The 11073-nt window shown below is 53.0% G+C and overlaps 1 protein-coding gene across 1 annotated transcript; it reads right to left on the bottom strand.

The window, feature by feature from the left end:
* Positions 1 to 4956: 4956 nt before the first annotated feature.
* Positions 4957 to 10469, bottom strand: IL17B (interleukin 17B). Its single transcript, XM_021697005.2, has 3 exons — positions 10418 to 10469; positions 7916 to 8205; positions 4957 to 5274 (listed from the first exon to the last, which is right to left on the bottom strand). The coding sequence occupies exons 1-3, from the start codon at positions 10436 to 10438 to the stop codon at positions 5043 to 5045; spliced, it is 543 nt and encodes a 180-aa protein (XP_021552680.1). The 5' UTR covers positions 10439 to 10469; the 3' UTR covers positions 4957 to 5042.
* Between the last annotated feature and the right edge of the window lie 604 nt (positions 10470 to 11073).

Here is an 11073-nt window from a genome sequence, read left to right as displayed (position 1 = left end):
TCAGTGGAGAGTCTGCTTAAGATTCTCTCCTTCTGCCCTTCCCCCTGCTTATTCTCTCTCTCTCTCTTTCTCTCTCTCGCCCCCCCTCAAATAAATAAATAAATCTTTAATAAAAATAAAGACATGTACCAGATGGTTACAAATAAAGTAGAAGAGAAGATCAGAAAACATAAGACATGATAATAGCTCCTATTTCCTGTGCACTTGCTAGATACCTTAACTAGTTAAGAACTAGGTACCTAGACACCACCCAAGCCTCTCAACACTGCATATTGGGAGAGATGGCTATGGTGGGACCCAAGCAAGAGATGGTTACTGAAATGGTTACCTCAGTGAAGCTTCTAGTATACTTCTGAGCTTCCTAGCAACCAGTGGAAAAAGGGAAATACACCAGGCCATAAGAAGAGGAAAGCTTTTCCTTGGCACCTGGAAGAGTCGACCATTCTATCCATTATGCAAGGGTTGAAGAGTAATAGGGTGGATCTTTCTTGCAAGAATACAAGTGCCCAGATGGTGGAGAGCAGCCCTACCTTACCCAAAAACATTCACCCCAGCAGAAGAAAGGATGAAAAGGTGTCGGGATGGAGTTCTGAGGTTAAGCTGAGACTGATGCCCAATTCCCACCCAGAGCTGCTGAATCTAGGTCTGGGGGAGGGCCCAGAAACCACAAGGACATAGCATTGCCAAACAGTACTGATACTGTGCTTTCCTAACAGGAATGGCTCCCAAGGTCATCCAGCGAACTTCCCTCTTTCTGTAGAGATGGCGACAACAGCCCAGCTTGAGGAAGTAACTTGCCCAAGGTCTCTTGGTGAGTTCAGAGGGCTTAAATCTGGAGCGTCTCCCTAAAAATAACTAAATTCAGGAGTGCCTGGGTGGCTCAGTCGGTTAAGCCTCTGACTCTTGGTTTCAGCTCAGGTCATGATCTCAGGGTCATGGGATCAAGCCCTGCCTCCGACTCTGCTCAGTGCAGTCAGCTTGAGATTCTTTCCTCCTCCCTCTCCTTCCCCCGCTGCCCCTACCCTTGCTCGTGCTGGCGCATGCACGCTCACTCTCTCTTTAAAATAAATAAATAAAATCTTAAAAAAAAAAAAAATTTGAATTCAGCATGGGACAAAATACCCTGCAAGTAGGCAGAGGCGTTTTTGCTGTGCTGGGGTGACAGAGGTGGTAGTGAAGAAGATAGCGCGTCTTGTCGGTTATTATAGGAACTACGAGGCTGGCACATCGGTAAGAACGCTTCTGGCTGAAGTAGTTGAAAACCAACCTTAAACTGGCCTAAGCAATTAAAAGGTCTTACCGGTTATGAGAGTCCAGGCACAGAGCAAGCATCAGCCCTGTGTCGTGCCAGACCCATTTCTTCTCTCCTGGTCAAGGATGGCTGCCAAGAGATCTCTCCCGCCTGTGAACCAAAGCTGGTTCTGGGCCAGTTGGGCCCCCGCTGAACCAATGCGCAGTGACCAAGCGAATGCCGTGCGTGCTGACTGGCTTATGTCTCCGCTGCCAGACCAGTCATCAGGACACAGGGGATGAAATGAAGCTGATTGGCTTAGAAGAGCCAAGTCCCTCCCCTGAAGCAGAGGCGGTCTCACCCAAATTACAAATTTGGAAAAGTGGAAAGGGTGTTAGAGAGACTCACGATGTCAACCACACACAGGATGGGGCTGTGTCCCCGCCCTCTTCTCAAGGCCAGTGGAATCAATATGTAATGACATCCTTTCATGGTCTATGTTTGAAATGAAGATGCCATGGGCTGTCATGGTGTCTTTGATGAGCATTGGAATTGGGCCAGAGGGCCAAGGCCAATCTCAAACTTGTCCCTGATAACCATCCCTCCCTTGCATTGTGCACAGAAGAGGCAAACCAGGACAGTTACACCTGATCCCCAGTCCTCAGCTGGGGCTTTGGCTCCATGCCCCAGCCTGACTGCAGTGAAGCGGGCTCGTTGTTCGGGAACTTCCTTTATCTGGGTAGACAGGCCTGAACAGCTCAGAACCAATGCCGGACACAATGCCCACACTTCCTGCTGGCCTGCTTCCTCAAGCCCCGACCCGGGAGCGGGATCTCACCACCTCTCTGCCTGCAAGGAAAATCCAGAGATTCCTGAAGATAGCAGAAAGGAGCATGGGGACCAGCAGGAAACCTTGGCCCCAGGGCCCAGCCGAGCCTTCTCAGCCCAGGACAGGAGCCCCCAAGGGCCCACAGCCTTCTGGGAGAAGGGAGAGCATTTGCAGCTACAGAGAGAGCCCTATAATCTGCCAAACAAAGAAGGAAGGAGGCCATACTCGTCCGCAGTAGTCCTGGAGCAGCGTGGTGGACATTTAGAACTCTTCCCAGGGATTCCACTCCCAGAGCAGGTGACTTAAGTGAAACTTCAACACTTGGAAGTAGGGGAGGTTGTGGAGGGTAGAGTTGGGGATGACTAAGGAATGGCAGGGGCGAGAGGAATGCCTTGCTCCTGATCCACCTCTGAAGGAGCAACAGGAGCTGGGGCAGATCTTGAGCCCCCCCTAGAGGCCTCCATACGTGTGTGCATGCATGCATTCATTCACCAAGCCCTTCATCCCATTTTGCACTGGACATCGTGCTAGGTGCCGGAGATGCAGCGCTGAAGGAGGCAGATAAGGCCCCTATTTTCATGGAGTGGGGGTTTCACACCAGACAGTGCAAAACGGGAAACACACATCAACTCAAACCAAACGAGGTTCCTGGGCACGGTGCAGACCCTGCACTCTCCCTGGACCTCCAAAAGTCCTGAGCAATTTCCCTGCCTTTAAACCAGGGGACTGGGAAGGACCAGCTGCCAGCCCAGGCTTACGAGGCCACGCTCCTAAGCTGCAGAATGGTAACACTGGAAAAGACCCCAAAGATCCTAAATCCCACCTGCTCATTTCACAGACGAGAATACTGAAACCCAGACAGAGGAAAAGGCAGCATCCATATAAAACTAACTGGCATTTACTGAGGCTCTCTGTCCCACCCGGATGAGGACTTTCCCCGCCCAATCCCTATGCCCCAGGGAACTCAGGCTCTCCCAGGACTAGAGCAACCCTCCTGCAGCTCAGTTCTTCCCACGCCCTCAACCCACAACCAGGCTTGAAGTCCATGTCCTAAAGCCCCAAGAGCGGGCCGTGGGGGCCTCAGAGATGAACAACCCTAGGGAGAAGGGACGGCTGCTAAAGGCGTCAGCTCAGGCTGGCTCATGAAGTCTATTTTCTATGTGTCTGGAACCAGGCCAAAGCTTCCTGGGGTAATTTTAACCAGTATCCACTCTAGAACAATACCAAAAAAGGTAAGTTGCTTACCACCCCAGACAGGCGCATACCTAATCATTGCCCTTTCATGAATTAGACTCTTAAAACATTCAGAGCTAAAACTGAAGGTAGAGGAGCCAAGCAAAGTATCCCTATATTGGCTCTTGGCCCTCTTATTGAAATTACCTCTGAAGTGCCAGCTATTCTTACCCTCAGAAAATAACCTCAACCCCTCAGCTGTCTTGGGGTAAGGAAGGTATTTTTAGACCCTAGAACAGCTGATTTAGGACTAGCTGCAGGGGCTAGGAGGTCAGGGGGAGGATTGAATTGCAAGGAGCTAATGGGGGGAGCAGGGAGTTATCCAGGGGGCAGGAACCAGCAGGGGCTTTAGGACAAGTCATTCGGCAGTGCCTTTTTGATCAGCAGAGTGTCTTGATCTAAGCCAGTGGTTCTCAACTGAGGGTTGGTGGAGGGGGGGGGATGGGCGAGATGGGTGATGGGTATTAAGGAGGGCACTTGTTATGATGAGCACTGGGTGTGTATGTAAGTGATGAATCACTAAATTCTACTCCTGAAACCAATATTGCATTGTATGTTAACTAACTAGAATTTAAATAAAAAATCAAAAAGAAAATAAAAAGCCAGTGGTTCTCAAAATGTGACCCCTAGATAAAGCAGCATCAGTGTCACCTGGGAACACTGCATTAGAAATGCCAAGTTTCTGGGGCGCTTGGGTGGCTCAGTTGGTTAAGCGTCTGCCTTCTGCTCAGGTCATGATCTTGAAGTCCTGGGATGGAGCCCCCTGCTCAGCGGGGAGTCTGCTTCTCCCTCTCCCTCTGCCCCTCCAGCCCACTTGTGCTCTCTCTCTCAAATAAATAAACAAAATCTTAAAAAAAAAAAAAAAAAAAAGAAATAAGAGCCAAGTTTCAGCTCCCACCTAAAAAATACTGAATTAGAACCACTGTGTGTGGGGCCCAGCAATCTGTGTTTTAATGAGCCCTCCAGATGATTCTGGTGCTAGCTAAAGTTTGAGAACCAATGATACCAGCAAACCATCTAGATGGATCCCCTTGCACATAAGGCTGGAGGAAAGAATGATCTACACTGGTGCTTCTCAACTCTTGAGTGTTTGTTCAAAGCAAGGGATCCCAGCCCAGAAAAATGCATACCCACGTGGAAGTTTCAGGGCTGGCTGGCCTGGGTGAAAGACCACCACTCTTTGGCAATCCAGAGGCTCTGCTCTTCTCTGGGTCTAAGGCTGACCTGCAGAGAATCTTAGAGCTGAAAGAGACCTTACAGGTTACTTAGTCCAACCAAAGTAGGAATCTGCTCCACAATATCCACAGAGCCTCAGCATTAGCTGGGCCCTTCCAGAGACTGGGAGCTCACCGCTTCCTAAGAGCTTGTTTGCAATTGTCCTCGATTTATTCGGGGAGAGTTAGTGCTTGTTCACTCCTACATAGGTCTAGATCAACCAAGCTCCAATAACTTGGTTGAAATAGGCTTATAAACCCCAACTAAAGGAAGTATGTGACTGCCCTAAATGGTAGAAATGAATGCGGTATTTTTAAAATAACCTATCTCAGTGGTGGTGATGGAATATCCTCCTTTACATTGATCCGAAATCTACCTCCCTGCAACCTCCCATCCGCACCCTGGTTTCGGCTTCGGAGCCACAAGGAGCAAACCCAAGGTCTTGCTTAACAAAAGACAGTGTTTACTCTTCATGGGCCTCGCTTGGCGCCGCAGCGCAGGGACGGTGGTCTCTGGCTACCCTCAGCCGCCAGTTCAGAAGATGCAGGTGCAGCCCACCGCAATGGTCTCCATGACGGCGCGCTGGCGGCAGGGCCCGGGGCGTGGTGGCAGCGGGCAGAGGCGACGGCGCACTGGCACCTGGCTGAACACTGGCACGCTCACCATGCTGCGGTCCTCCTGCATGGTGAAGGGGTTCACACAGCCCAGACACAGGCACCGCGCCTCCGGCAGGTCCGCAGGGATGCGGCTCGGGTCGTGGTTGATGCTGCAAGAAGGCAGGAGAGAGCCCTGAGTGGCAGGTGCTCAGGACAGGGCAAATCCGTGCCCATGCCCCACGCCCCTACCTTTCCTAACTGGGGTTTTCAGCCCCGCAGCAAGGCTGTGCTCTGCTGGGGCCTGGGCAGTGATGAACTCCGGGTTCCAGGTGAGAAAACCAAAGATCTTAGAAGGCAAGCCAGCCCCAAGGTTATCCAGGCTCAAGATCACCAGTCAGTCACCCAGTTCCCTTCCTTCATCCCCAAGTTGCCCATCCCAGTACTAGATTGTACTGTGGGATCGCAAAGAAGCCAACGCTTTCTCTGTCTCGCGCCCCCTCCCCCGCCACGTGTTTATGTTTACATATAACTTCGTCCACGGGAAATGACGTAGGAGCACGTTGATGCCTAATCCTCACCAGAAGAGGAGTCAGGAGGCCTGGGTTCTATTCTGACGGCGTTTCTCTTCATTCAAGACATGCTTTTCACACACCCACCACGTGAGTGCATCTGTCCTAGGCATGAGGTGTTCACTGATGGACAGCACACACAGGTTCCCTCCTAGAGCTGAGAGTATAGGGACTTGCTTTGTGACCTCGCCTTCCTTGTGCCTCAGCTTTCTCGTCTGCTAAATGGGAGGGAGGGAGTTTGTGGACCTGCAGAATCTGCATCACTCAGGAGCTTATTAGAAATGCAAAATCTCGGGGCGCCTGTGTGGCTCAGTCTGTTGAGCGTCTGCCTTCAGCTCAGGTCATGATCTCAGGGTCCTGGGATCGAGCCCCGCATCGGGCTCCCTGCTCAGCGGGAAGCCTGCTTCTCCCTCTCCCCCTCCCCCTGCTTGTGTTCCCTCTCTCGCTGTGTCTCTCTCTGTCAAATAAATAAATTAAAATCTTAAAAAAAAAAAAGAAATGCAAAATCTCATCCCTACCCCAGATCTCCTGAGTCACAACCTGCATTTTTATAAGATCCCCCCCAAAAATCAAGGGCACAATAAAGTTTGAAGCCCAGGTTTGTGGGATTTTAATGGACTCTTCTAATGGCCACATTCCAGATACACATTCCACATGTGGCTATTTAAATTTAACTCAATCAAAATTTGTCAACTATACTTAAAATAAATAAATCTAAAATAAATGAAATAATCAAAATGAGTTTCTCAGTTGCACTAGCTACATGTCAAGTGCTCAATAGCCACATGAAGCTAGTCGTCATCACAGAAAGTTCCGTTGAACATCCTCTTCTAGAGTCTTGGGACCTAAGATGTGCAGCTAAAAAGTATTTGGCCTGGGTGCACCTGGTGGCTCAGCTGGTTAAACATCCAACTCTTGGTTTTGGCTCAGGTCATGATCTCAGGGTTGTGAGATCAAGTCCCACTTTAGGCTTCACATTCAGCAAAGAGTCTGCTTGAGATTCTCTCTCTCCTCTTCCTCTGTCCCTCCCCCTGCTCCCTCTCGCACTCTCTCTCTCTCAAATAAATCTTTAAAAAAAAATCTTTGGCCTGATTTGTGAGTGAGGACCCCTCCAGGTTAGTCTATTTCTTCATTACTCATTTAGCACACACACATTCGGCCCCTCCTGTATGCCAGGGTCTGTGCTTAGAAGGAGAGCTACAGTCAAGGTGAGACATCAGCCCTATCATGTAGGGGCGGCAGGTCCTAACTCGCAAACCTGGCTGGGCACCCTCATCACAGGGAGATGTATAAAATACACTACATCAAAATAAATAAATAGAAAGAAAATCTGAAGAAAAAAAAATACCACTTTCTGCGCCTCTCCCAGGAGACTGTGATCGAGTGGGCCACTCGAATCCTTACATGACTCTGATGCAGGCCCTGGGAAGGTGCCAGTCGAACGTGAGACAGTTGCTGACACAGCAACTTGATGCCTCCTGCAAGACCTGGGACTGGGAGCAAGTGAGAGCCTTGCAGGCCCTTAGCGGGCATGTGAACCACAATCCCTGGGCTTTGCCTCCATAGCTCATTTAATAACAAGCCTATAAAACCTATGAAGTGAGACTCTTTTTTTTTTTTTTAAAGATTTTATTTATTACCTGACAGAGAGAGAATGAGAAAGAGAGAGCACATGAGAGGGGGGAGGGTCAGAGGGAGAAGCAGACTCCCTGCCGAGCAGGGAGCCCGATGCAGGACTCGATCCAGGGATTCCAGGATCATGACCTGAGCCGAAGGCAGTCGCTTAACCGACTGAGCCACCCAGGCGCCCGAAGTGAGACTCTTAACTATGGGAAAGAAACTGAGGGTTACTGGAGAGGAATTGGTTGGGGATTGGGGTAACTGGGTGACAGGCATTAAGGAGGGCACGTGATGTGATGAGCACTGTGTTATAGGCAGCCGATGAATTACTGAACTCTACCTCTGAAACTAATGATGTACTATATGTTGACTAATTGTATTTAGATTTTTAAAAATGAAAAAAAAAAACAACCCACCTATGAGTATGAACCCGTATCACCGCCACTTACGCTGAGGAACCTGGGGCTCAGAGAGGCTAAGCCTGCCCTGTTCCACACAGCCGGTAAGAAGCAGAGCCAGGATTCACAGCAGGTGCTCAGGCCTCTGAATCCAAGGCCTGTGACAGTGATGGGGACGGTAGGCACGGTGTGCGGCTTGCCCCTGGCTACCCAGCCCAGCTTACCTGTAGCCCCAGGGCGACAGGCTCCTCTTGTTGGACAGCCACAGCTGCAGGTTGACCTCGCACTTCTTCTTGGCTGGCTCGGAGCTGTTCCTCAGCTGGGCCACCATCTCCCCGAGGTTCCTCTCATACTCCTCCATGCGGGCGTACGGCTTCGCCTGGGACACCAGGTCCAGCGGCACCTGGTGAGGCCCTGGAGCCAGGGTGCCAGGCCGCCCTGGCCCCTTCCTCTTGCCTTTGGGGTTCCTGGGCTGGCCCAGCCCCAGGAAGATGGAGAGGGTGAGAAGGAACAGCTGGGGAAAAAGGCCACATGTCAAAGGTAGGAGAGCCTGGTCTCCCGCTCTGGGCCAAGGCTCAAGGCCCAAGAAGGAGAGAGGGAAGGGAGCCTCTGTGGGGACCACCCTCACCTGCCATGCGTGGCCTGGTCCCGCGAGGCCACCACACGTGTACCACAAGTGTGTGTATGTACCATAGTCATCGCTAAGTCCTACCCGAGGCACCTCTCAAACATCTCACCACACTTCCACTTCTCTGGGCAACCATCCTCACTTCCCTCAAAAGCTTCCTACCTGGGCTCCCCACATCCTCCCTGGCTCCTTCAATCTGTTCTCCATACCATGGCCAAGGACAGGTGTTTGAAATGTAAATCTGATCATGTCACCCTCCAGCTTAGCAGTTCACCTTCAGGGTAACAACACCCCGACTCTGCCACACGGTCTGACCTTTACCTCCACAGACCACCCCTGATTCCTCTCACACCTGTGCTCCAGCCTCTGGCCTTCTCTGAAGCCCTTCTTCCCACCATGATCCTTCCTGCCACAGGGACTTTGCACAGGCTGCTACCTGCAGCGTCCTGCCTCCCCTCACCTTCTAAATGCCTCTTAGCCCTCATGTCTCAGCCCAGTGTCATGTCCTTAGGGATGCCTCAGTGGACTTTCTTGGGCTCCCAACACCACACGCCCCTTGCGTGACTGTAGACTTATTGTGTGTGTGTGGCTCTTTTATACGGCCATCCCCCACCAAGCACAGACTTCATGTGGACAGACATTGCAACAGTTTCCACATAGTGTCTCAACCCCCGTGACTGGGTCAGTGAACGGCAGTCACCATCCCTGCCCTTCTGTAGCTCACCGTCTGGGATGGGGAGCACACCGTAGACAAGAAACAAGCCCCTAAATCTCTTAGGGCTTGTTGTTGAAGATGATGAGGTGGGCTGCATGTGGCTGGGGATCAGGGACACCTGCTTAGCCGGTGCAGTGGATTGGTCCCCCAAGGCCTTTCTGGGGAGCAGGCATGTAGGTGAGGTCTGAAGCATAAGAGGGAGGCAGATGTGGGCAGAGGGAGTCTAAATATCTCACAGGGAGGGGGGCAGTGTGAAAGGAGGTTTGAGTTGGTGAAGAGCTGTGCTGGGGAAACCATGAGGCTGAAATAAGAGCATGCGGAGGAAGCCGGCAGGGCGGGGGGGGGGGGGGGGGGGGGGGGGGGGGAGGGGGGGGGGCTATGAGACTAAGGTGGGGAATCAGGCAGGTCCCGGCTGAGGATCCCCATTGGACGCCATGACACCTGTGCTCCCCTCCTTCGCGCCCAGCCCTCTGCCTGCCGCCCACCATCCACGCCTCCCCCACTTGTATCCAACCGTCGTCCTCCTGTTCCCACAGAACTGGGAGCGTCGGGAAAGGCTCTGGCTTGCTCAGGAGAAGCCCCGGGGGCCTGGCAGAACCCAGACTCCTCAGCAAGCCCAGGAGACAGACCAGAACTTGGGTGGGGCCCAGGGCTCGCCAGAAGGGAGGAACCTTCAGGAGGGTTTCATCTGGTCCCTGAATCTAACCAGGCTCCTACCTGCCCTGAGTCACTCACCTCGCCACCTGCACGGCCCACGCCTGAACTATCCAGGCTACCAGCAAGTCTTGACCCTTGGAAACAAGTTTCAGCATAGCCCCTCCTGGCAGCACCACTGCCTGGCCCCAAATCCACCACAGAGACTCAAGTCGCTAAATTCTTCCTTTTTGGTCCTGGATTCCGGTGCAGAAAAATGTCTCCTTAACTGTTGGCTTTCCCATCTGAGCGTCTCCCATGGGGTTCTGAAACTCTGGCTCTCCATTCAGAGAAACCCAGAACAGAATCAAAGTCCCCTTCCCTGGGAAAAAGAATCAAAAAGGACTCGCCCAAGGTCACACGGCCTGGATCTCAGGACCCCGGGGACTCTTTGGAAAAACCCCTGGTAACGGAGTTTGCCAGGATCTGCCCCGATGGCTTCGGCCTGAAAGGGCCTCACTGTGGACGGGCTGAGCCCGGTTCAGGAGCCCAAGCTGCTGGCCATGGCTGCAGGCTCTGAGACCAGTCTCTGTTTCTCTCTCACCCTGGGGGAGACGGCCGAGGGAGAACTCGCCTCTGCAGATTCCAAGCCAAACAGAGGCAGCCATTAATCAATAGGAAAGAAGTAACGAAACCCTCAGGCCTGAAAATGGGGTGGGGGTGGGGGTTGGGGGGGGGAGCGCCACGTACCAGGTTGTGCGGCCAGTCCATCCCGCGAGCCAGGCGGCTGGCCTGCAGCTGCCGCCCGCCTGGAAGCCCAGATGCCTTCGCCAAGAGAATGGCAGCAACAGGATGGAGCGAAGCAATTATAGCTCGTCAGGGGGCTGCTGGGGGGTGGCTGGGTGGGCTCGTCATCAGCTGGGAGCCTCGGGCCCCCAGCTGGCTGGGCCTGGCGCAGTGGCAGGCAGCGAGGGGCGTGGGGGCAGGCCAGGAGCCGGGCCAAGGTGCCCAGGGGCTGTTGACTGAAGGACAATGCCCTGTGTGTCTGGCGGGGCTCTGGCGGGTGGCACCTCCGCCTGTGGCCTGTGGCTAGCCACCCCGCCAGCACCCGCAGGGCCGGCTAAGACAATCAGCTTCGTTTGCTTTGGGGATGGCGAGGGGGTGAGGGTGGAGGAGAGATGGGCTGTCCGTTGGTCAGGAGAGCAAATGTTCTCCAGTGTGCCGGCCAGGAGCAGGACACAGGCCCCATCTCCCAGGGAAACAGCCTCAGGCACCCCGGCCTCAGCCAGCCTCAGGTGAGTTCCGTGGCCCCGGGGGGGTCGGAGTCCCACCCACATAGTTCACTGGCAGGGAAACTGAGGCCAGGGCGAGGAAGGGACGTGTCTGGGATGACACAGTGGGTTAGA

This window comes from Neomonachus schauinslandi, chromosome 7 (assembly GCF_002201575.2).
Source record: "Neomonachus schauinslandi chromosome 7, ASM220157v2, whole genome shotgun sequence".
NCBI classification, from domain to species: domain Eukaryota; kingdom Metazoa; phylum Chordata; class Mammalia; order Carnivora; family Phocidae; genus Neomonachus; species Neomonachus schauinslandi.
This window is presented reverse-complemented; position numbering and strand designations above follow the sequence as displayed.